General features: G+C 40.0%; 1 protein-coding gene across 2 annotated transcripts in view; it reads right to left on the bottom strand.

The window, feature by feature from the left end:
• micu2 (mitochondrial calcium uptake 2) overlaps positions 1-26,573 on the bottom strand; it is a 515,698-nt gene that overhangs the window by 133,803 nt on the left and 355,322 nt on the right. For both annotated transcript variants that reach the window (XM_078545440.1, XM_078545441.1), the window contains 2 exons: positions 19,103-19,134; positions 12,066-12,141 (listed from right to left, as the gene is read on the bottom strand). In XM_078545440.1, coding sequence (XP_078401566.1) covers positions 12,066-12,141; positions 19,103-19,134 — 108 coding nt within the window. The remainder of the gene's footprint in view (positions 1-12,065; positions 12,142-19,102; positions 19,135-26,573) is intronic.

The following is a 26,573-nucleotide window of genomic DNA, read 5'->3' as shown; positions in this document are numbered from 1 at the left end:
GCAAACTGCTGTCAAGATACAACAAATGTTTGCACATTTGGAAACATACAACCCTCCTAGCAGTATGCCATTTTCTTACTTTTAGCCAGAAATGCCTTTGTTGGATGGAAAAAAGATCAAAAAGTCATTCCACCCTCAGCCAGAATTTCATCCATGCACCATAGATGGATCTTATATAAAATAAATGGGGTTGAAATGTGGTACAAAATCACTATATTAATTAGCTTTCTCAAGAGATGAAGTGACTGAGCCTTTTCATTTAAGACTGTCATTTTTTTTACGTATAAAAAGTATGAGTTGTTTTAGAATTTTGTTCCCAAAACACACTTCCTCCATTTTAAATATACTTTCCTTTATCTCATTTCGGATCTAAGAGCATGGGCATGCAATCTGTCTTAATCAGGGCCTCTTTTAATGGAGCCTTTGAAGAGCAAGGTTGTGATGGGATGACTTGCTTTGCAACTTTTTCCCCCTTCCTTTTGGTGGGGAAGCCTATTCCCTATTTCTGGAACATGTTATAATATCAGATTCAACATGGGGAAAGGGTATCTTTGTGTGCTGTGTGTTAATGTTGCAAATGTAAAAATAAAAGTCAGGATTACATTGTTGTTAAACATTATGCAGCGAAGAAATCTTGCCTCATACGAACAGTCGGGGGAATACACAGCATTCTACCCCAAAATACACTGGTGTATCAAATGGCCAGCATTCATTTTAGTTTGTCAATTTTCGACTTTGCCTGTTCATTTCTATTACACAAATTTCTTAGAAGAGAAAGCAGTTTTGTTATAAACTTGCAAAAAGGGGCAGCTCATCATTCATGAATATAAAATGGTCACATTCATCTTACAAAAGCTCCATATATCAAGCATTAACATTATGACCTGGATTTTAACCTGGAGGTGAGCTCCATGCGAGAAGGTTGTTGTGAGGTCAGAAAACCTGGAAGGACCAGTGGTTCCATGGTGGGCCGGGAGGGTCTCAATCACAGGTATGGGTTGCATGGGTTCAGATAATGACTGCTTGGATTGAGTTTCTGTTTCTGATGCCTTGCACTTTAATGTTTGACATGACCCAACCCGCCTATTTTTGGGAATTCAAATTCAGCCCTTTGCGTATTTTCAGCAGTTTCTCTTCTTTTCTCATTCAATACTCTTGAAGTTTGCTTTAATCATCCCATTTTACATTATAAGCAACTCAGAATGTAATGGCAGCTGAGCTGTGGTGGAGCTGTAACATTTGAAATACTTCCACAGTCTCTTCACTCCTTAGGAATTTTCAACTTGTAAGGGATGATGAATTGATATATAGGTAATCTTTATTTTCAAAAGCTGAATTATCTCTTTCTCCTTCATTTACAGTTTGAACATCCAGTGGATTACAGTGGCAGAAAATGGGAAGGTTCATTTTATCTCATACTGTACATCTGGATGAGGGACTGCCTGATTAAAGGACAGCTTTCCCAAAAGCAAAATAACAGATTTGACTAGCAGCTCCTTATAACATCATGTTCTATTCAAGTGGCAGACTTTAAATGAACAAACCTAAAACCAGCTCTGATTGAATGACAACAAATACTCCCTTGAAGGAGCCTACCATTTAATTTGCAGCACTGCTTCATTCTGCTTGCCATTCAGTTAATTGTATTTTTAAGGGCACGAAGTAGTCTGTTGGTCCTCTAGCTCACTGACTGTGTTTAGCTTGTATAACATGATGTGTGAGCATATTATTAGATCTGGTGCAGATTCAAAGATGAACAGGCACTAAACTCTTTAACTAACGTAAAATGTTTATCAGCTTGAATATGAAGGCTATGGGTTGGATAGGCTTGATCTAAGTATTGTTGACTAGTCGCTTTATGGTCAGTTATTCTGCTGCAAAGAACTGGTGTGAGGTGAATCCCTTTAAGAGATTAGCAGCATTATCTCCATTTGTATGCAGTTTTAAGTTGCCTCATTCAGAGTTTCTCCACTTTAGCGCCATGGATATAATGGGGGCTGGCAAATTAACTTAGCGCTGGCACTTCCTCTTTAGCATAGTTTTGCATGGCCCAATTGGCGCTATTTTTGTGTGGCCTCTCCCACTAGTTGCTTTCCTCCCTGACTCTATCCCACTCCCCGACTCTCTATGTTTTGTTGCTTCCATCTCCGACTTTCTGTCATTCACCGCTTCCTTCACTGACCCTTCTGCTTGTTGCTTCCTTTCCTGACCCTCTCCCGCTTGCAGCTTCCCTCTCTGACCCTCTCCCACTCGCAGTTTCCCTCTCTGACCCTCTCCCACTCGCAGCTTCTTTCCCTGTCTCTCTCCCCATTACTGCGTCCTTTCCTGACCCTCTCCCACTCGTTGCTTCCATCCACAACTCTCTCCCGCTCGCTGCTTCCCTCCCTGACCCTCTCCCGCTCGCTGCTTCCCTCCCCGACCCTCTCACTACTTCCCTCTCTGACCCTCTCCCACTCGTTGCTTCCCTCCCTGACCCTCCTGCTTGCAGCTGCTCTCACTCTTTCACTTGTTTCCTCCCTCTTGCCACCCCTCTGGAGTGGAACAGGAAGCAGCGAGCGGGAAAGCGCAAGTGGGGAGCAGGACAGAATCAGTGTGTGGGAGAGAGATGGGGTATGTGAGGGAAATGAGGTGTGGGAGGGAGACAGGGAGCGGGAGGGAGACAGGGACGGAGGGAGATGGGGATCGGGAGGGAGACAGGGATCGGGAGGGAGACAGGGATCGGGAGTGAGTCGGGAAGGGAGGGAGTCAGGGTGCGGGAAGGAGTTGGGGACGGAGGGAGTTGAGGAGCAGGAGGGAATCAGGGCGGAGGGAGTCAGGAACAGGAGGGAGTCGGGAACAGGAGGGAGTTAGGGAGCAGGAGAGGCCAGCGAACAGGAGTTAAGTAAAAAGAGTTAGCATATTTCTTTTATATTTTAACATTTATTTTAAAAGTTATTTCATTTACGAATATAGGAATTTAGCAAAGTAAAGTATTTCGATTTACTGGGGAGAATGTTTTAATTTTTTTCCAACGAGAAAGGTACTACAGAACCTAACTACAGCTTTTACAATGGTTGTAATGGGAAAATCTGATTTGCTTAAAGATCTTTCACTTAAAGTTTCACTTTTCAGGAACATAGCTGCAATGAGGAATTACTGTGCTATTCTTGAAAGCTTTGGCAATGCACAGTAAAAAAAATGCCCTGTTGAGATGGATTCCCTCAACTATGGTATTGACATTTTTTCTGACCTCACACTATGCTTTGCACTCCTTCAATAAAAAAAGTTTAATGTCCTCATTGTTTTTAATAATCCTCCCTTGACATCTGCTAAATTACTACTGGGAAAAGGCTGATACCCTTCACTTGTTGATGCCAGAAGTACAGTTGAGATGAGCAGTTGATGAACCACATGGACTTGTTGAATATTAGAATTATTGGTTGTAACTGGCCATGATGGGTGCCGCTGCGTGTACGCAGTTGTTGCAGCACCAAGTCACATCCCAAGAAACTGATTGCAATCTCTGTTCTGTAATAATTCTCATTCTAGCTCTTCCTCAGTGACTTTTAGTGCTCTGGGACAATTCTTTGCACTCCCCCCAGCTTTCTGCATCACCTCCTGAGACAGAGGGTATTTGTGGTTATCTTTATTCTTGTTTTCCTTCTTTAGTTTCACAGTCCCTGCTCTCAAGATGTTTCCAAGACATTTCATATCGAATTAATTGTAATTCAAAATAATTTCAACTAAACTGATTTTTTGGCTGGGATTATTGTTTGTGCATACACTATTCTTTACTTCCTCTTAACTGAAAAAAGTATGATCTAAGTAAGTCCAGAATAGGATAAGATTATTTCCTGAATAGTCACTAAAAATATTAGTTACATTGTACAAAGCTTGGAAAATAGCATGCTCAATAACTGAGTTAGTGCATACATATATACTGACAAATGACTAGATTTGATTAAATAGTTATTAGCCAAGTCACAAGTGTTAAAATAAATTTCCTACACAACCCAATACCTAAACAGTTAAACTCATATTACAAAGGCTAAATAATGATTCAATGCATGTTAGCATTATTTGTATATATTTATGCTTATTGGACTTGCCAATTTACCTGGCATCAATTTACTAAATACAATTTAAATTTAGAATATTTAGAATTAATCTGTAAAATTTAGCATCCAAGATAAGAATTGCGATATTACTTAGAAGGATCCAAGTATTTCATCTCTTTGCCAAATCAGGCAGCCCTGAATTCCAAAGAACAGTCTGCATGTAATTCTCCTGAGGAATGGCAACATGCAAAGCTGCCAAGCTGCTAGATTGCATCAGTAGTACTGCTAGGCCCAGTGCCAAAAAGGACTCGCTTTTTTAAGAAACATGTCCTCTCCACAAGGTGAATGTAATTCTCTTTGCATATCCTATTGAAATATTCTAATTGTTCTTTTTAACTCTTTGCCAATAGTGTTCACAGGCAGACAAGATCCTGCTTTCACAAAAACTATTTCAGCCAATTAACAAGATATGGTACAGAATTCTTTATTTTAAATCAAATCCAATTAACTGCAGAATATTAGTCAAGATAAACCTATTAACTTATACGACCAATTCCGTCTTCAACAATACACAGAAGTATGATTTAATAAACTATACAAGTTCAATTAAACCAAAAACAAATATTACTAAAATTAAATAAAAGACTGTGCTTGTCAATATTTAAATGGTAATAGAAGGAGCACCACTTCATCAAGATCATATTACTACACTGATCTACAGTTGCAATATAAGATAATGCAGGTTTGGGTTAATCAACAACATAAGACAATGTAAACAACAAATGGGAGTCAACTGGGGAAGTGTGAATTAAGACAATATATGTTCTAGTCTGAAACATATTTATTTTGACTGATGACCTTTACCTAGTTTAACCAAATGAGTAAAGCCAAATAAGTAAATAGCAAACATTATATCCATCACATTATTATCATTCTCTTACCACTGCTCTTAAGTCAGTGTCTTGTGCTGTGTACGTTTACATAGCTGCTGTTAGCACTCAGGTACCTTGTGCAACTGACTTTGTATAAGTCTAGATTGACTTTGATGAGCTATTAACCCATAGGCATCATAACTAAGCCAGGTCTCATCCTCACCTGACATCCATATATTTGCATTTTCCCTCTGTAGCCTCATAATAGAGACATAACTGCATCATTTCCCCAGCCAATGCAGCGACCTCACCGCAGGCAAGATTCAAAGTTGGAACTATTCCTGTCTGTATAATTCTGCACCATCCCACATGGTACACTGACAGGCTTACTGAGTCCTTCTTATTTTACTTCTAATAGAGTAGAAACATCAACTAATGTAATACCCAACAGATCCACACTGTCTGTGCTATTTTACCAGTTTTAAACTTGAGTATGTTAAAGCTGTTATTGACTGGGAAAAAAGTGAGACCAGGAAGCTTTCTTTTAAGGTTCCACAATCCAGAATTAATTCCAGAAGTCTGCTGTAAGCAATTTGAAATCCATTTGGAGCCATGAGAGTTGAGTTAAGACAAGTAAATACCCTTGTGAAGATTTAAAGCAGAGTGCATGTTATACTGACAGCCCAATGTGTGAAATTACTTATTTAAGAACATGAACTAATAGGTCTGTTCTTTATGCAATGTCATGGACACACAACCAGCTCCTCTGCACAAGGAAAAGAACAATTCATGTGCAATTATTGCTTTGCGCTTATTAGTGAAAGAAATGTACAAATACCCATTATGTCCACTACAACTTCAATGGGCTTTTATTTCAGAAAATAATAGATAGCAATGTTAAAGGATTTTTTTTGTGGAGTAGATCCTAACCAGTTGCACTGGTTGCGAGGAATCTTATGTGGAAATTATGTATAAAAATGTATATATTTCACATATGCAGTACTCACACGTTCCCACAAGATGGCACATAATGCACATTTTACCATTCAACAATTTGCATTGCATCTTATGTGCAGTACTTAATGGCATTTTGTGTTCATAAAGTCCAGTAGTAGCGATGTGACACAGATTTTGAGGAACTTGTGGCTTCTCTTTAAGTTTATCTTTGCTGGGTGCAAAAAGACTACAGAATTGATACTTATATATTTGGAAGAGTCTGAAAATTCAGAAAACGTAATGCAATTTAAATATATTGGGTCAGGTTTCTGAAAAGTATTTTCTCTCTCCTGAGTTTCTGCTAAAATGCAACACTTGCCTTTAAAAAGCACATTGGGGCAAGGTTTTGGAACATAACTATTAAAACCAAGCTTTGAAATTATTACTTGAAATACTTAAGGGTGGTAACTTGGTAAAGTTTGCACATAACAGCTGAAAATGAGTTGATCACAAAATAAGCATTTTAAATCACAGTAGCAATCCACCAACTCTGAACAACCTGACTTTAAATGGCTGCAAGTGATTTTCAAAAAATATCCAAGACCATTTTCTCATTAGATTGGGATACAGTGATCATTTTCTTAGTAAATTTAGAATTAATTCATTCAAAACATGCCTCGTACCTGAAGAACCAAAGGAACCAGCTTAATTTCTACAACCTCCTATAAGGCGTGGGTGCATTTAGTGTAAACTCCCAATGGTGATTAGGAGCAAAGACAGTTTTGTGGGTAGGGCCTGCTTCTAGCACGATGTTTTAATTTTTTTGTTATTCATTCATAGAGTGTGGGTGTCGCTGGCCAGGCCAGCATTTATTGCCCATGCCTAATTGCACCCTTGGGAAGGTGGTGGTGAGCTTCCTTCTTGAACCGTTGCAGTCCATGCGGTGTAGGTACATCCACAGTGCTGTTAGGGAGGGAGTTCCAGAATTTTGACTCAGCGGCAGTGAAGGAACGGTGATACATTTCCAAGTCGGGCTGGTGTGTGGCTTGGAGGGGAATTTCCAGGTGGTGGTGTTCCCATGTGTCTGCTGCCCTTGTCCTTCTAGATGGGTTTGGAAGGTGCTTTCTAAGGAGCCTTGGTGAATTCCTGCAGTGCATCTTGTAGATGGTACACATTGCTGCTACTGTGCATCAGTGGTGGAGGGAGTGAATGTTTATGGATTGGGTAACAATCAAGCGGGTTGCTTTGTCCTGGATGGTGTTGAGCTTCTTGAGCATTGTTGGAGCTGCACTCATCCAGGCAAGTGAAGAGTATTCCATCACACTCCTGCCTTGTAGATAGTGGACAGGCTTTGGGGAGTCAGGAATTGAGTTACTCGCCGCAGGATTCCAAGTTCTGCTCTGCTCTTGGCAGCCACAGTATTTATATAGCTAGTATATTTCAGTTTCTGGTCAATGGTTACTCCCAGGATGTTGATAGTGGGTGATTGTTATGCCACTGAATGTCAAGGAGGTGATGGTTGGATTCTCTCTTGTTGGAGATGGTCATTGCCTGGCACTTGTGTAGCGCGAATGTTACTTGCCACTTGTCAGCTCAAGCCTGGATATTGTCCAGGTTATGCTGCATTTGGACATGGACTGCTTCAGTATCTGAGGAGTCGCGAATGGTGCTGAGCACTGTGCAATCACCAGCGAACATCTCCACTTCTGACCTTATGATGGAAGGAAGGTCATTGATGAAGCAGTTGACGATGGTTGGGCCCAGGGCACTACCCTGAGAAACTCCTGCAGTGACGTCCTGGAACTGAGATGATTGACCAACAACAAACACAAGCATCTTCCTTTGTGCCAGGTATGTTTCCAGCCAGTGGAGAGTTTTCCCCCTGATTCCCATCAACTCCAGTTTTGCTCGGGCTCCTTCGGTCAAATGCTGCCTCGATGTCAAGGGCAGTCACTTTCACCTTGCCTCGTGAGTTCAGCTCTTTTGCCCATGTTTGGACCAAGGCTGTAATGAGGTCAGGAGCTGAGTGGCCCTTTGTATTAGATATGACTCCAACTAGCAGAGAGTTTTCCTCCTGATTCCCATTCAATACAAAAGATCATAGAATTGTGTGTTAAGATCAGCTCTTATGTGTCTACTGGGTTCTTAAAGCTCATTGCAGGAAGATAAGTGAGGGAGACAGGGAGTTCTTTAGGTTGTGGTTGACAGAATTTAAAGTGGAAACAGTGCAGGAGAACCGGAAAATGCTGGATATATTTAGCAGATCAATTAACACCTGTGGAGTGAACAGATGAGTGAATGTTTCAGGTGTAGATCCTTCATTATTTCTTCTATTATTAGTTTGTTCTCCCCACCAACGCTGATTGACCTGCCTTGTATTTCCAACATTTTCTTTTATTGTTGCAGGTTTGCAGAATTTGCAACGTGTTTGTTTTCTGTTGACAGTGCAGTATATTTTTCTTTGCGACTGAGTAAGAATGCAGGATGCAGAAAAGTGTGGGATAGTGAGTTTGGGAATTAGTTAGTAATAGCCAAGGAGTCATGGCTGTTTGATCACATTTTAATGGTTGTACAGTTGTAGATTAGGGAACAATCGATTTAGTGCCTTCCATGGAGTTTGTTAGGAAGGTGGGACAACAAGATAATAGGGTTATGTTTGATCAGTTAGTGGTTATTTATGTTTAACATAATCAGGTTTGGTGGTGTGATAGTGGTTCCATAGCAAAGTTTGAATGCAGCAAAGGGTAGGTACTTTCCATACAAGGTAAAGACATTTGATAGAGGTTGACCTGCAGTTGTTGTAATGTACCTTTTCACATCCAGCTGACAGTAGGCCTAGGAATAAACTAGAATAATTTGATACCTGATAAAATTCTAAAAACAGCAAAATGCAACACTGGCATCATAAGTTCTCAGAAATATGAGCAGCAGTAGGCTATTTGGCCCATCAAGCCTGCTCTGCCATTCAATAAGATCATGCTTGATCTGACTGTGGCCTTACCTCCCCTTTCCTGCCTGCCCCCCAATAATCTTTGACTCCCTTGTAGATCCAAAATCTGTCTAATTGAACCTTAGATATATTCAATGACCTAGTCTCCACTGTTCTCTATGGAAGGATATTCCTAAGACTAATAACCCTCTGGGAGAAAGATTTGCTCTTCAACTTCATCTTAAATGGAAGACCCCTTATTCTGAGATTGTGCCCCTTAACTTTAGATTGCCCCACAAGGGGAAATATCCTCTCTGTATCTGTATTTTCCTCTAAGAAGCCCTCTCAGAATCTTATATGTTTCAATAAGATCACCTCTCACTGTTCCAACGAGTACAGGACCAAACTACTCAACCTTTCCTCTTAAGTCAACCCCTTCATCCCAGGAATCAGCCTAGTGAATATTCTCTGAACTGCATCCAATGCAATTACATCCCCCCTTAAGTAAGGATACCAAGACTGTATACACAGTACTCTAGATGCAGTCTCAGCAATGCTCTGAGCAGTTGCAGCAAGACTTCGCTACTTCTATGCCCCTTACAATAAAGGCCAACATTCCATTTGCCTTCCTAATTATTTGCTGTGCCTGCATGCTAACATTTGGTGATTCAAGTACAAGGACACCCTCTGTACCACAGTACTCTGCAGTCTCTCTCCATTGAAATAATATTCTGCTTTTTTATTCTTCCTACCAAATTGGCAACCACGCATTTTCCCACATTATACTCTATTTGCTAAATTTTTGCCCACTCATTTAACCTATCTATAGCCCTTTGCACTCTTTGTATCCTCCTCACAACTTGTTTTCCTACCTACCTTTGTTTCATCAGAAAATTTGGCTACAATACAGTCAGTCCCTTCATCCAAGTCATTAATACAGAACGTAAATAGCTGAAGACCCAGCACTGATCCATGTGGCACTCCACTAGTTACAGTTTGCCATCCTGAAAATGGCTCATTTTTCCCGACTCTCTGCTTCTTGTTACTTAACTAATCCTCTATCCATGCTAATATATCACCCCCAACACCATGAGCTCTTATTTTGTGTAGCAACCTTTTATGTAGCACCTTATCAAATGCTTTTTGGAAATCCATATATACATCTACTGGTACCACTTTTACCACCATGCTTAAAGAACTCTAATACATTTTTTAAACATGAATTTCCTTTCACAAAACCATAATGACTCTGCCTGATTGTATTATGATTTTCTAAATGTCCTGCAACTACCTCCTTAACAATGGATTCGAGTATTTTCCCAATGACAGATGTTAGTCTATCTGGCCTAAAGTTTCTTGCTTCCTGTCTCCCTCCTTTCTTCAACTGAGATGTTACATTTGCAGTTTTCCAATCTGCTGGTATCTTTCCAGAATCTAGGGAATTTTGGAAGATTATAACCAATGTATCCACTATCTCTCCAACCACTTAAGATCCTAGGATGCAGGCCATCAGGTCCACGGACTTGTCAGCCCTTAATGCCATTATTTTTCCAATACTTTTTATTTAGTGATCATGATTGATTTATGTTTCTCCCTTCCACAATAAGATCAGCCATTATCCTATTGAAAGGGGGAGCAGGCTCCAGGGGCCGAATGGCCTATTCTTGCTCCTATTTCTTATGATCCCTTTTGCTTCTTGATTTTCTACTGTTCTTGGGATTTTTTTCTGTGCCTTTTACTGCGAAGGCAGAAACAAAATATTTGTTCAAAGTCTCTGCCATTTCCTTGTTTCCCATTATTAATTCCCCAGTCTCAAGCACTAAGGGACCAATGGTCACTGTCACTACTCTTTTCCTTTTTTTATACTTGTGGACACTTTTATTGTCTGTTTTCATATTTTTTACTGGTTTTCTCTCATATGCTAATTTCTCTCTTTTTTAGTCATCCTTTGTTGGTTTCTAAAATTTTCCTAATCTTCTGAGCTACCACTAATCTTTGCAGCATTGTACATCTTTTCTTTCAATTTGATACCATCCTTAACTTCTTTAGCTAGGCACAGACGATGCATCCTTCTCATGGACTCTTTCTCAAAGCAATATATCTTTGTTGAAAGTTATGAAATATCTCCTTAAATGTCTGTCACTGCTTCTCTACCATCTTGCCTTTTAACCTATTTTCCCAGTCCACTTCAGCCAAATCTGTCTTCATACCTTTGCAACTGCCTTTATTTACTTTTAAGATTCTAGTTTCAGAACCACTTTTTCTCACCCTCAAAATGAATGTGAAATGCTATTATGTTATGATAACTCTTACCTAAGGGGTCCTTTATTATGACATCATTAGAGTTAATGATGTGACCACTTTAGCTTGCTGCCACTAACCTTAAAGAAAGTGTATTAAACAATAAAATGCTCTTTTAAATAAAAAATTGATTGACAATTGCTGACTGGGTACCACATTGCCGTGTAAGTGAAAGCTTCAACCTGTGGATCGGATCTGTCCTTTGGGAAAAGCAGTCTGATCTCAATGGCATTCTACACCATGTATGTGTGTCAAAAGTGCTTAATTTGACTTGGGCTACCTTTTGCTTCATCAATATAAATGTGAAATGAATTGTGTATACATTGGGATCCCTTACCTTGAGTTGGTTAAATTAAAATTTTAACAAAAAACAAGTACCATAAATTGTGTTGTCTAAGTCGGCTTGGCGTATAAGGTGACTTAATTTTCTCGGCCCCAAAAATCATGTTTTTGAATATATCTGACATATAAGTTGACCACTGCCCCCCCACCCCCAACCCCCACCCCCCCAACCACCTTTTCCAGCCACAACATGCTATATTCGCATTAGTAGTCGGCCTCAACTTTCATCCCACAAATTAATATTTTACTGACTGGTGCCATATGACTGGGTGCAAGGGACCAAGCAGGTGATATGGGCTGTGTTGCAAAGATGTGCGGGAGTTTAAGAGATGCCCACACAGAGCAGAACCTGTGTGGTGAATGACAAAGACGGCAATCACTCAGACCGGTAGTTCACTTTCATATTCAAAAAAAAAAGTTGACCCCTGTTTTTGAAGGGATTTTTTGAGTCTTCAAAGGTCAACTTACACGCCAACAACTATGGCAAAAAAAAAAGTAATAAATGCGGTTAATTTAACCACAACCAATTTTAAACATATATTCGCAGCCATCAACAAAAAGACCTGCTTGTCTTGATGATAAATCTTTGAGCACAGAACTCTGGGTGAATGGTTAAAGATAGAACATTTTAAAAACATTTAAACATACCGTTATCACCAAGGTCCCTGAAAAGATTTGTACTTTGTTTCACAGTTGTTGCTTGTGCCACCAACACATCAATATCCTACAGAAAAGAAAACAATTCAGTGAGTATAATTTAAAAAAAATCTCAAATATAATTATTAGACTTCTCTTAAATACTTCTCATTATGTTTTTATTTGGGATCATTTTACCGGCTTCTGAAGGAATTCATTGAGCAGGAGAGGATAGGGATGTTGAATTTTTCTCATTTAACTAGGAGTTATGACAGGGGGTGGAGAAGTTGCTCAAGGGTTGAAACATTATTTACCTGTAACCTTGTTAACAACCTTGGTGTCACATTTGACCTCAAGGTGATCTTCCAACTATACATCCATGCCGTTACTAAGACTGCTTATTTCCACCTCCTTAATATTGCCTGGCTCTGCTCCTACCTCAGCTCAACTGCTGCTGAAACCCTCATCCATGCCTTTGTCACCTCTAGACTTGACTATTCCAATGCTCTCCTGTCTGGCCTCCCATATTCTACCCTCTGTAACTTGAGGTCTTCCAAAACTCTGCTGCCTATGTCCTTACTAGTATCAAGCCCTGTTCCCTCATCTTCTAGCGCTCATTGACCTATACTGGTCCCCCGTCAAGCAACACTTTGGTTTTAAAATGCTTACCCTTGTTTTCAAACCCCTCCAAGGCCTCGCCCCTCCCTAACTCTGTAATCTCCTCCAGCTCCACAACCCTCCAAAATATCTGTATTCATCTAATTCTGGCTTCTTGAGCATCCCCGATTTTAATTGCTCCACTATTGATGGCAGTGCCTTCAGATGCCAAGGTCTGGAATTTCTTTCCTAAATCTCTCTGTCTTTATTGCTTCCTTTAAGATGCTTCTTAAACACTATCTCTTTGACCAAGCATTTGGCCATCTGCCCCAATATTGCCTTATGTGGCTTGGAGTCAAATGTTAGTGAAGTGCCATAGGATGCTTTATTATTTTAAAGGCACAATATAAATACAAGTTGTTGTTGTAGCACAGCCACAAGTTCCTGTTGTCCTGCTCTCCTGTACTTGGTTTTCCAGCTGTCGGGATTTTCAGTCACTTTTTCCATGTTTTCTTGGGGCTCCTTGTTGGTTTCCAAGGAATACGGGCCCAAAGGCAGTTTCCAGGAGTAGGGCAGTAATGGACCGCTGCTGCTGGCAATGGACAAGGGCAGCTAGTGTGATTGGTCCTGTGGCAACTTTCTTACGTCAGTCACCAGTGTGATATGGCCGAATCAGAGCTAAGATTGGAGCACTTTAAAACGTATGTTACACCCAAAGCCATTCACGCTCTAGTTTCTGAGATCGTTTATGCTGGTTCAAAATCAGTTCAGCTAAATCAGGTCCTGGTCTACAAAACTGGCCATGCACCTAGGTTGAAGTTGCTAGATTTTGCAGAATATGGCAGGTAGGGAAGGTCTTCAAATTATGTTTTTTTTTAGACGCACAGGTACTAGAAAGTTTTAAAAGCTTTTTGTGTCTAAGATATTCAATTTTTTGAGAAACCAACTAGTGTACACCAATAAATGTAGTAAGTGGTTCAGTATAGTTTGTTTTAAAGGTAATTTTCAGTAATCTTAAAATTGGGTCACTCACAGGTGGAAGACTGGACACATTACTACAAATGTCCATTTTCTGTGATAAGTCCATTTTCAGCTGTATTTATACAACTACCCGAAGTTATCACTCTTAAATACATCAACAAATACTTCCAAACTGAAATAAAGAAATAAACGATTATGTTCTATTATGCTTGCACTGGTTCATAGAAGATTTTACCTTTGTGATTATGCAAATGATTTTTATTGGAATCTTGAATTGAAACCTAACCAACTTTGAGCTCAAAAAGCAGAAACTCTACCCCATCATATTATATGTTTTATATCATGTTTTATTGTCTAATAAGGTTAAGGTGCCAAAGTCCACATTGTCTATCTCCTACAGCAAATTAACTAACATACTTACAGCAAAAGGTATTGCTAGACCATTTAGAATGGTAAATACATTTGTGGGCAATAAAATGTAATATAAAACCAAATTGTTTATTTCTTTTAGACCAATATGGGCTCAATTGTGTTCCTCTATGGAAAGCCTATATAAAGATAAATTGGGGTAAAAGGCTTGCTAACATGTCTATTAGCACTTTTCATTTCAGGGTTAATGAAATATTACTGAAGGCCTGATTTTATTCAAGATGGAATGGTCATTTCCTGAGATCTAATTTTGTGCAACTTAATTTGAACTTATTAAGGCCTTCAATGACATGCTCTAAATTTGACATGACCTTCAAGTACCTGACCTCGCCAGGTTCTTTGGTCGTTTTCAGCCTCCCGCTCTACCTCCCCAAAAGTGGTCTTAGGCGGTTGAAATTCTTTCAAACTAAACCAGGATTCCAAAAATTGTGCATCAGCAGCAAACAGGTTCATATTACTCACTGAGATAAGGATGAATCATGAAGTGTTCCTTTATGTTCAAGTTTATTCAGTAGTAAAGTACAGGTACTGTGCTATTTATGTGTCATCTTGTTTGAATCCTCTTGTTCAATGCAAAGTAATGCTTCTTACAAAGAGGGAGGTATGTATGGGACACATGAGGGGGGACTTCAGCAAAAAATATCCAGGAACCTCTCTCCTAGTCAATTTGTTGAAATTAAATTGACTGAGCTCCACCCCATTCACTGTATTTTACAGTTGACACATATGTTGACAATAGAACAACCAATTAAAAGTACATCTCCAAGGCACAAGCTAGTTAAGACACCATCAGTCAAACCAATATTGCACATTTATTGCAGTACTGTTTCCAGAAATGATTCAGCAATAGTGTCCTAAGGTTGTGATACCATGGAAAGCACCCTGTTGATATCACAAGGTTGATTCTACAGCAGCCAAAACATAAAAAAGTAAATGTGCAGCTGCTTTTAAGTTCTGCCTTGTTTCTGGTTACTATATATCATCCAAAGGCTGGGGGAGGGACAGAAGGCTAGAAAGCGTGAAACTCTTTTATTGTCAGTACTCTCCCCACCTGCAGTCAGGAGTCGATATCATCTACCTTGTAGAGACTTCCTTAACTTGGAATGATGCACCCTGTCCACATACCATAAATATAAAGTATGGGCAAGTTAGTTCTAACAAATAATGTGCAATGCATCCGTGTAAAAAAAGCCTTTCATAATGTTTTGGTAGGTAGAGATGGACTTCCAATTCCCATGCTGAATAAAGCCACTGTATACAGCCCAAGAAGCAAATGGCTTGTAGCTAAGCCGAAATTGGCTAACTTTCCCTCCTAAAAGCTATCATATGGGAGGGTCCTTGAGAATAGGGAAGCGTGGCTGTTACACGTGGAGGACTCATATGATTTAAAGAATGAAAAATCCCAAGAGGCAGATAATCTACTTGCTTCTTCATTTTGTATTTTCCACACTCTATATGAGTGTACCAAATTAGTATAGTTCAGGATTGGGTAGGCTCCTATATAGGAACCATGATACCAGATTTCAGGACCAGTAAAAAGCCATTCTGCAACAGTACCTCGGGGTTGTGATACTGCGGAAACCACCTTCTTGATAGCACTCTAGATAAATATTGCTTAATACATGTATGGGGAATTCTTCACTTGGCAATCTGCAAATGCTGTTAATTAGGACCTTATTCAGAGACTGCCTCAGTTGACAGCACTCTGGATCAGAAAGTCGTGGGTTCAATCTTCATATCTGGACTTGAGTACATGATCCAGGCTGATGTGTCGATGCAGGGACTTCAGCTATATAGACAGATTGGAGAAGCTGGGGTTGTTCTTAAAGGAGAGAAGGTTGAGTGTGTTATGAATGCGAGGTTTTATACGATGATTATGTTTTTGACTGTCTCTTTAATTCAAGGTGAAATGGAAAGACATGTGATCTGCTATGTTTTGTGCCTGACAAGAAGTCTGTGTGGCTTGGTTACCATGGGGACAGAGGGGGCTCAGGAGAGGCTATTGAAATGTACATGCTGTATTTCACACTTGAAAACAAAGGCAAGAGCAGTTGGGCTAACTGTGGACAGGCTTCCTGTCTAAGGGTTTTTTTGGACAGAAAGAAAGAGAGAGAGAGAAAGAGATAGAGAGAGAGAATCTCTGAGATAGAGAAAAGGCTGTAGCCAATGTGGTCAGGAGAGAGGAGCGTGCTGCCTTTCTGTGGACTACCAGGCAGAATGTGGGAGGGAATACGTTCTCTGGTCAAAGAGGAGCATCCTGTGGCAATATAAAGACTCCAGAAGATTTGTCCTGGCACAGCTGTGGAGAAGGAATCGCCAGCCTTACTGTTGGAAGTCGGTAAGGACTTCTCTGGAAAGCACCTTCTGACAGTCACTCAACATTATGACTCAGAGGATTACAGAGAAGCAAACCCGTTGGAAGCTGGCAGTGATCTTGGATTGGTTCCTGTAAAAACAGCAACTCTGTGGAGAGCAAGCAGTAAGTAGGTGGGTTTTCAGTCGTGTTAAAAAGTTAAATGAGGGGTATCCTTTCTGTAGTTTACAGTACTATTTGCCTACTAAGTAATATTGAGTCATCGTTACTTTTTGTTTGTTGCAGTAATTGTCGTGCAATTTCTTTAAGTCGGTCATGAGGAATTCAAACATCTTTTTTAAAAGTTATCGGTCTCTATGGGGATCTTAACAAGAGGAGATTTGATAGATGTGTTCAAAATCATGAAGAGTCTAGACAAAGTAAATAAAGAGAAACTGTTCCCATCGCAGAAGGGTTGAGAACTAGAGGACACTTATATAAGCTGAAAGGCAAAAGAACCGATGGTGACATGACATAAAACATTTTGTGCAGTGAGTGGTTAGATCTGAAATGCACTGTCTGAGAGTGTGGTGGAGGCAGATTCAGTTGTGGCTTTCACAAGGGAATTGGATAAGCACCTGAAGAAAAAGAAAAATTGCAGGGCTATTGAGAAAGGGCAAGGGAGCGGGACCAGCTGTGTTTCTCTTGCAGAGAGCTGGAACTGACACAACAGACCTCCTTCAATGCTGTAACCATTCTATGATTCTATGTTCTAGTTCTGATTGGTGTGGCGGCAGATGAAATGATCAGACAGCAATTGTTTACTCAAATGAAACTGGGAACTATTTTAGGTAAAAATTCCAGATGAATCAGGATACCAAATCAAACATGGTTAAAGATATGCTTAATAATTTAACAGATTAAAATACAGGTATACTCATTTTAATTTACTGAAAAATTAAGTAAATGGTTACAACTGGGACTAACTGAGCACAATCTGCTGCATATATCTTGTACATGGGGTGGGGATCTCTGTTAGACACTAAATTGAGGGTTCTCATAAAATACAGAGTAGCTATGTGTTCTTAAATAATGGGCTGCTCTCAGGTATGTTGCTCAGAACCCTAGGTGGTGCCATTAAAAAGGCTGCCAAGTTGGGACTTATTGTGGCCTACTGATTGGGCATGGGAGTCATCATCTGAATGGATTTCTGCTTTTCACTGACAACCTGGTCAATGAACACAAATTACGATGGTTCTTTTTAAAAGTTCCAGTAATTCCTCTACCTGTCCTCACAAAGTACTTTCCTTGTGGTGGGTTCCCCATGTTGGGAGAAGATCTCAAGTATAATCAGTCAATCTGTGATTGTGCCATATTAAGGGTCTGCTAAATTTTAGGTGGTTTTATATGCTTAGTTTATTCTGATGCAGATGCATATCAATTGACATATGTGTAACTGCGGTTAACAGAAGTGTCACCACAATGAACCCAATAGAAATTACTTAATGCTAACAGTAACTGAACTTGGGACATGCCTCCCCTGCTGGAAGGAAAGCAATCAGGTATTGATCCTGTTCCACACCGCCAATGCATCAGCTATCAAAGAGAGTGCTGAGAGTGTCTATGGACGTGGCGACTGGTTCCACCCTCCCAATCAAAATCTAAATCGACAGTAGAGGGACTGGAAGTTTTTGAAAAATAAATTATTTACTTAAATGTTTGCACTGCTTCACTTTTTCAATGATGCCAGCTGTTAGAAAGAAATATCTTGTATTTATATAGCACCTTTCACAATCTCAGAGTGTCCAAAGTGCTTTCCAATGAATGATATACTTTTTATGTTAAAATATAGGAAATGCGGCAGACAATTTGTTCACAGCAAACTCCCAATTTATTATTTATTGATGTTAGTGGAAGGATAAATATTTGCCAGGGGACCAGAAAGAACTCCTCTGGTTTTTTTTGCAATAATGCTATGGGATTTTAGGTTCACCTGAGGTGGCAGGCATGGCCTTGAATTATTTCCAGACAGGCCAAATGATATAATGGCATAGAAAAAATAGTTCAATATTTTGCCAACTTTAATTTTTAACTGTTTGATTAATTATCAAAACCCCACCTGCCACTGGTTAAGTAAAATTTTATCAAATTTAAAGAATTTTCTGGTACATAGGTTTTAGGAGCAGGAGTAGGCCATTCGGCCTTTCAAGCCTGCTCCACCATTCAACAAGATCATGGCTGATCTCGTTGTGGTCTCAACTCTACTTTCTTATCTGCCCCGCCAGACTCTCGACTCCCTCGTCTAACAAAAATCCATTTAACTCAATCTTGAATAAACTTAAAGACCCGGTCTTCATTACCTTTTGGGAAAGAGAATTCCACAGTCTAATGACCCTCTGAGAGGAACTAGAGTGTCCTCCAGTTCTCAACCCTACTGCAATGGGAACAATTTCTCTAAAACTTAAACTATGTCCTCGAGTTCTATTTCCCCCACAAGTGGAAACATCCTCCCAGTATCCACCCTATCCAGTCCCCTCAAGATCTTATATGTTTCAATAAGGTCACCTCCCATTCTTCTGAACTCCAAGAGGTATAGGCCTAATCTGTTCAACCTTTCTTCATAAAATAAGCTCTTCATCCAGGAATGAGTCAAGTAGTGATTGAAGTAGTGGAAGTATGCATCTTATTTATTTGATGGGCAATAATATTAAATAAAACCTGAATACAGTCACCTGTATGTATGACTTACCTGCTTTGTTAATTTCTTTTTCTCCATCTTATCTGGGGGTGACATAAAATGAAATCATGTTTAGCTAAATGTGTAAACTTAAACATAGCATAAAGAGAATATACTACAAAGTAACGGTAAGTCTGCTGAGAGGATGTCCTAAAAAAAATAAGCAGTGAGCAGTATAGTCTACTACCTCAGGAGAAGAATTGTTCTGGTTACAATGTGCAGTAAAACCATTAAGTGCATTCCATAATTGCAGGTACCTGTTCCACTAGGGGTCCATCTAAGGTGCCAGCACAGAAAAGCTGAAAATTCTGGAGTGATGTTGGGGCCTCGCCTTCCAAAACAAGGGAGTGAACCCTGAAGGCTCACTTCTCTGTCTAAACTCCAAGGCGAGCCCTACCATTACTTTTGGAATTCCTGACCTACATTTCTCTGCCTCTCTACCTCACTTTTTCCCTTTATGACATTCTTTAACATCTACCTCTTTGATGAGGCTTTTGGCCTTCTGATCTAATATTTCCTTTTGTGGCTCGATGTCATATTTTGTTTTGTAATGCTCCTTTAAAGCACCTTGGAGCATTTTATTACATTAAAGGTGCTATATAAACAAGTTATTGTTGCTGTTGTTAGAGAGGTAGGCCTGATCTAACCATATGTGCCTCATCAACTATATATTGAGCCACATTGAAGACCTGGCACATAGGCGCTCTGACATAGAGAGTATTCAACCTGGCCTCATCCTCTCCTATGACACAAGGAGAAATTTTTTCACCTAAAGGGTTGTGGACCTTTGGATTTCTCTACCCCCAGAGGAATGAAGTTGCTCAGTTAAGTATAGTCAAGATAGCAATTGGTAGATTTTTGGGCACTAAGTAAATTAACAATATGAGAAAAATGTGCGAAGGTGGAGCTGAGGTAGATCAGCCATGATTGTACTCAATGGTGGAGCAGGCGTGAAGGGCCGAATGGCCTAGTTCTGCTCCTATTTGTTCCCTGATGATTTCACAATGTTCAGTATCATTCACAACTTCTTAGATAGAAGCAGTCCATGTCCGTATGTTGCATGACCTGCACAACATTCAGGCTTGGGCTGATAAGTGGCAAGCAACATGCACGCCACACAAGTGCCAGGCAATGGCCAGCTCCAACAAGAATCTAACTACCTCCCCTTAATATTCAACAGTGTTACTATTCTGCCAGATTTGAACTCTCAGATACAACTGGTTGCTGAATATCAGAAGGTCACATGCACGAGGGACCAGGCCTGGATGTCAGTTTATGCATCAGAGAAAGAGAAACCTTCCAGAATGGTTCACCTCCAGAGTTTTGAGCTCTCCTGGATCGCAATGTGCATTCAAGCTTTGTCTTCCACACATTGTCGCTCAGATACTCAGCTGTGCCAACAGAACACCACTGCTTCACATGCCCAAAGAGTTACAGACCTTCGGCTTCTCGTAAGCCTATTTTGCTTTAAGTCTGCATCCTGCAGCTTTCTGCCTTTCAGCTTGGAGCGTTTCTCTGCTCCTCACTCTTAACTTCACTTAACAAGACCTTTTTCAGACTCCTGTTCTTCCTTTGACTAGAAGGTCTTCTTAGGACTTTCTTTTTTTGTCCCACTCCCTGGTTTCTGGGACCTTCCCCTGTTCTTATGGGAAATCTGCTTTCTGCAGTTCCCTCTTCTGTCCAGCTCCCCCTGGTTCCTGGTTTCAACTGAACTAAAAACTACTTTTCTGTTTTTCTCTGTCTCTGTGGGTCTCTCTCTCTGGGCCCCTGTTGCTAGGCAACAGCACAGTTTTTTTTCTACCTTGCGTTTGTTTTAACATCCCTTCAAAAGTCGTAAAACCTCATTAGAATGCAGGCATCTTTTAAACTGAAACCAAAACTTAAGTTCCCCCCTTTCTTAACACACTAATTACAGAAATACAAATTAAACTTAAACTTAAAAGATATACCTTATTCCTAACACACACACAAATACAAATATATTTTACTTAAACTATCTCTAGTTCCCAACAATGAAAGGCTTTTAATTTGAGAAGTTTAGATCAAGCTTTACATGTTTAAAGACCTATTACAAGCATCAAGAAAACAACATGTCTAGATTTAGACAAATTATCTGGAAACAACGGAATTCGTTTCTAGTTTCTATCTCACCAACTGCAGTAATGTGACAGATCTTCATCAGTTTATCAGTTAATACAAAACATTGCAGGCTACACAAGTTTCTTGCAGTAGAGCTGAGGCAAGTTGGTGGTCATTCTGGGTATGACATTGTTGGTGCTCCATTAAACTGAATAGTCAGTAGGCTTAATCATCCCTTCTTTCAAGAACACAGAATTTTTTAAATGTTACGCATATGTAACAATCCTCAGCCTGTTATGAATGCACCCTCATGTGTTGTTAAAAATATAAACAGTGGGACCAACACAACAATGCAGGATACATGAATTTTGTGCTATGGAGTGTAATGTCTCTTCAGGCCCTGTTCATACATTTGCCAATGATTAGCTGTCCTCACCACTAAGCAAGGCAGGATGCAAAGAAGACTTAAGGAAGGGGAAAAAAGGATGAGAAGAAATAAAACATAAAAAGAAGAATCGCTTCTATATAGCAAAGTAGTTTAAAGACTAATAGTTTCATTAATCTTGAATTTCATTTCATTTTTGCTAATAGCCCAAGAATGATGGTTTCATATTTCACCTTGCTGTCTTTATGGCAAGCTTTCAGTGTTTACCAAGGCACAATAACATAGTTACCAAAGAAGGACACTGTGTCTGGTGTGGATTAATTGGTAGCACACTTACTTCTAAATCATAAGGTTCTGGGTTCATCCCACTTTAAGGCTTGAGCACAAAAATAAAGACGAACACTCCAGTGCAGTATTGGGGGAGCATTGCACTGTCGGAGGTGTCATATTTTGGATGAGACAGTAAACCGTGGCCCATCTGCTTGCTTGGGTAGATGTAAAAGATCCTGTGGTACTATAAGAGCATGGGAGTTATCCCCGGCATCTTGACCAACATTTATCTAACAACATCACAAAATGGATTATCTTGTCATTATCACATCGCTGTTTGTGAGAGTTTAGGCTTAGACTTAGAAGGCTGCCTGCTAGAGACGCATGAGGCAGATGAAGCACATGGTTATGTCCGTTTTCCGTTGTTTGTTTTGCCTGGAACAGATTGCTAGTCTGAAGTCAGGGGCTAAAGCTTGAGGGGTGCCACTCCACATCAAGCATGGCTGACCAGGAGTCTCTTCTGTTTTTAGTGCCTGCCACAGCTTTGGAAAAATTTGCAGGTTGATAATCAATCCGTTTGGCCATGTTATGGACCCACCTTCCATTGCCATCAAGTCATGGAGTGGGACTCAAATCGGAGTTTCTAGCCCAGAGGCAGGGACATTAGCCACTGCGCCACAAGACCTCCCTTTGTGGAAGTTTGCTGATCACAAATTAGCTGCCACATTTCCTACATTACAACAGTGAATACATTTCAAAGAAAAATATTTAGTTGTCTGTAAAGTGCTTTGAGACATCTGGTGGTTGTGAAAAGTGCTATATAAATGTTAGTCTTTCTTTTTTTACAAGAAAATAGTGATGTTGTAGTACAAAGCCTGTCAAGTAAGAGCTTTAATAGAGAAATCAGGGTGAAAAGTCATGACCCATAATGGAAAACATCACCATAGTTGAAAAGAGTATAAGCTACATTAGGAAGTGGTGATGGCAAATTTGGGTTTTATAAGTCTGCAGATCATCGGTTAAAGCAAAGTCTGAAAGAGCTAAGGAGCTCCACAGTTGAAAAGAATAAGTCAAAGTCAGGTTTAGTGCCTTGATCTCCACACAGCGAAGATGTAGGGAGGAGAGGTGTCTAGAAGGAACAATAGAATTATACGATGCAAGTTGAAAACAAAACCATTATTCACAAAACCACAATGATTATGATCAACTAGCTTCTTAATTTTGCCTGCAGCTCCATCATTCCAACTGTAAACAATACCTTGCCAGTAATCATTAGAGCTATCCAGATATTTCTGCCAGATTATTGGACCAAACACAACCAAATGAAAGGGGTAAGGAATGTAAACACCAAACTTTCCCACGCTGACTAGGTAACCTGCTCAACTGGTTTAATTATGAAATAATCTTCAAAATATTAAAAATTGATTCATCATAACATATTTACTGCTTAGTAGTATTCAACCTCCTTGCAGCTTTATTTATTTGAAAGGGACAAGCATTACCACTTAAACTCCCATTCTGTATTTCATCAATTCATGATATAGTCACAAAGCACCAGAAGATGAAAACCACTATTGGGGGTGGTCTACTGACTGCAGATGTAAAGTCACATGTTATGGTATTATTAAGCAATATGTTTACCATCCTGTTAACCAAGCTGACTTGGCACTATATCACCTTTCCTTCACTGTCGCTGGGTCAAAATCCTGGAACTCCCTCCCCAACAGCATTATGGGTGTACCTACACCATATGGACTGCAGCGGTTCAAGGCGGCAGCTCACCACCACCTTCTCAAGGGCAATTAGGGATAGGCAATACATGCTGGCCTAGCCAGCAAGGCCCACGTCCCATAAATGAATTAAAAAAGTATGAATTTTAACGTAAGAAATTCTGAATTAATATCTGCTCTCTGTTGTACTGAGCACAGATGACAACTTATTGCACTGTTGTACTAAACATGGATGGTAACTTACTGTATTTTTTTTCCCCCAGTCAAGCCTTTGTCAGGGGTTTAAGCACTTAGGATAAATATTACCTGCTTTAGACCCTATTCATCAAATCTATTGCTTTTGTTACAGAAATATATCCAAATGATTTAGCTACGTGGTGTTCCATTCTCCTTTACAATAGTTAGCAATCAGTAAAATTTCCCTTCCCACCATTAAATTAATTACTTTTCATTTTTGAACTGCTTCCCTGCAAACCTATTAAAAATAATTAACATTCTTCAAATTCTTCACAAAAAAAGAATTAATGTGCTCCCCTGTACGAATGGCGCAATGGTGCTGTCACTTGCACGCCAAATGCGTCTTTCAGCAGAATTTAAGCATGACAGAATTGCTGCCAGCACTGTCCAGGCAAATCTATTATGTTGATAGAAAGCTTGACTTTACTATAACGGAATTATCCACAATCAAGTTATGGCCTGTTACATGCCATGATTTATGATGCACTCTTACTTGTAATAAATAGCATATGGCCCTTACCAGAGCAACAAAGATATCATTAAGCATATTCATCTGCAAAAAAAATCACAATTTTATACTTTTCCAATAAAGTGGTTTCCATTTTGTGGATTCAAGTAAGTTTGCTATTTTGTACTTATTTTAGTTTCCAACAGAACACCATTTCATAATTGCAATTTTCCTCACCTTTTAATTTCTTTTGTTGAAACAAATTGGTTGAGACACTTTCACAACTTCTCCATCATGTAAGAGCTCAGATATTGACACTGTAAATTATTTAAAGGCAGTTTCCTACATTGCAAACATTATGACCCATTTTTAATAAATATCAAAAGCAATTTACAGATTTTCTAGGCTTAACTGTCTACAACACTAACAACAAAGAATTGAGGAGCTACTTTTACAGTGTTACCACACCACCTGGGACAGCTGGTATCATCCTGACTAATATTTCATGTCCCTTCCCGCCCTCCTGCTATAACAGTCATCAGTCTACAGTTCTCAGCAGGCTTCAGGACTTCTGTAGATGTGCTGGCTGTGAAAGGGCCGCACACGCGCAGTTGGCGTATTTTACATCTTCAGGCTTGGAGCTGGCTCTACATGCCCTCACAGAAGAACAAGAAAAGTGAAACAGCATGAAACTGCAGGTCAGGTGACCTGAAGAGGAACACCATTGCAGAGGTGTCATCCCAGGGAGCAGGACATGGGGAGAGGGACAGGGAGAAGGTCCCAAACCAAAGAGTGGGACAGAAAGAGGTCAGAGGAGAAAGTCCCAGGCAGGGTCAAAGGCAGGGAACAGGCATCAGATCCCACTGAGTCAAGAATGCAGAGAAAAAGGCTCCGGGTTACAGAAAGAACTGTGAGGAGCAGAATTGTAGTGAAGCAAGCTTGAGAGAAGCCCTGAAGATCCAAGATGGCAGCCACAGGTTGGTGACTCCGTGCTGCAGGCCTTAAGGGCAAAGGTACCCTTTTGGAGTGGTGGTGTTCTGCTTGGCATAGCCGAAGATCTGAAATTGTGCTTGAGTGGTGACGGTGAAGCTCACAGATCCAGGGGAAAGGAATCTCGGGAGGTGAAACTGAAACCCTAGAGGTGGATTCATGTTGAAGCTGTCTGAGTGGGAGTGACTTTTGGAGGGAATTCCGAGGCAAATTCTTCGAATCTGGAGATTGGAAACCCTCCTGAGAAAGACAGAGTTTCAGTGAGACCAGTTGGCTCATGGTGTAACAAGCGTCAGGGTGGGTTATTGAGAAATCCATAGAATCTACTTTGGTCAAATCTGTCATTTACTTTGTAGTGTGGTGTGTCTGACCACAGTTTGCCAGTTGATTCACATGTACCGCATATTTATCCTGAATATCAGAGTATAAGATAGATATGGTAAATTGTTTTATCTTTCTGAATTTGTATGTGTCTGTAAAGATATAGCCGGGGTGAAGGAATAATGAATATTTGCTTCATTTTCTTGTGTTTTTGTTGAGATCTCTCCAACCTTTTTGTTTGGTGTAATATAGTTAATTTTTCTTGTTTAATAAATGTTTTATTCTTTGGGTTAAAAGTTTATCAGCAAATTCCTGTGAATTTGTTCAGTAACTTACCTCCACAGTTTCTAAAAAATGTTAGGATCTATCAAGCCAGGTTTCACTCTGGGATCAGCTGGGATTGTAACATCTACCTTTCTCGTTTGTGGAAAGATACCTTGACTGTATTCAAACTCTCTCTTCTTTAAACTCAGCATCGTTCAGTTAGTTTTGCCTGCCAACTTTGATTCCAATTTATCTAGGTCAGATTCATTTGTACCCCTTTGAAGTTGGCTTTCCCTCAGTTAAATATTCTGACTCTGGATTGTTTTCTGTCCTTTTCTATAGCCAACCTAAATCTTACAATGCCATGATCAGTGTTCCCTTAAGATGCTCCTACTCACAACTGACGCACCTCATTCTCAAGAACAAGTTCTAGCAGAGCTTCCTTGGCCACTGACTGGAAACATACTGTTGTAGAAAATTTTCTTGAACACACTCTACCAACTCTTGCACCTCATACTACTACTGTCCTAGTCTGTATTCAATTAATTAAAGTCCCTCTAATTCTTGCACCTCTCTGTAATTTCCTTGCAAACTTGTTCCTCTACATCTTGCTCTCTAGTTGGTGGCCTATAAAATATACAGAGCAATGTAATTGTACCTTTTTTGTTCCTTCAGCTTGAGCCTAACCCCCACTCCCTACACCCCTGCCACCTCCCCCCCTCCACCCTCCACACCCCCACCCTGGGGCTTCCTTTCCCT

This window comes from Cetorhinus maximus, chromosome 7, assembly GCF_964194155.1.
Source record: "Cetorhinus maximus chromosome 7, sCetMax3.hap1.1, whole genome shotgun sequence".
NCBI lineage: Eukaryota > Metazoa > Chordata > Chondrichthyes > Lamniformes > Cetorhinidae > Cetorhinus > Cetorhinus maximus.
Note: the sequence above shows the minus strand (reverse complement) of the source record. Positions and strands in the feature narration are given on the sequence as shown.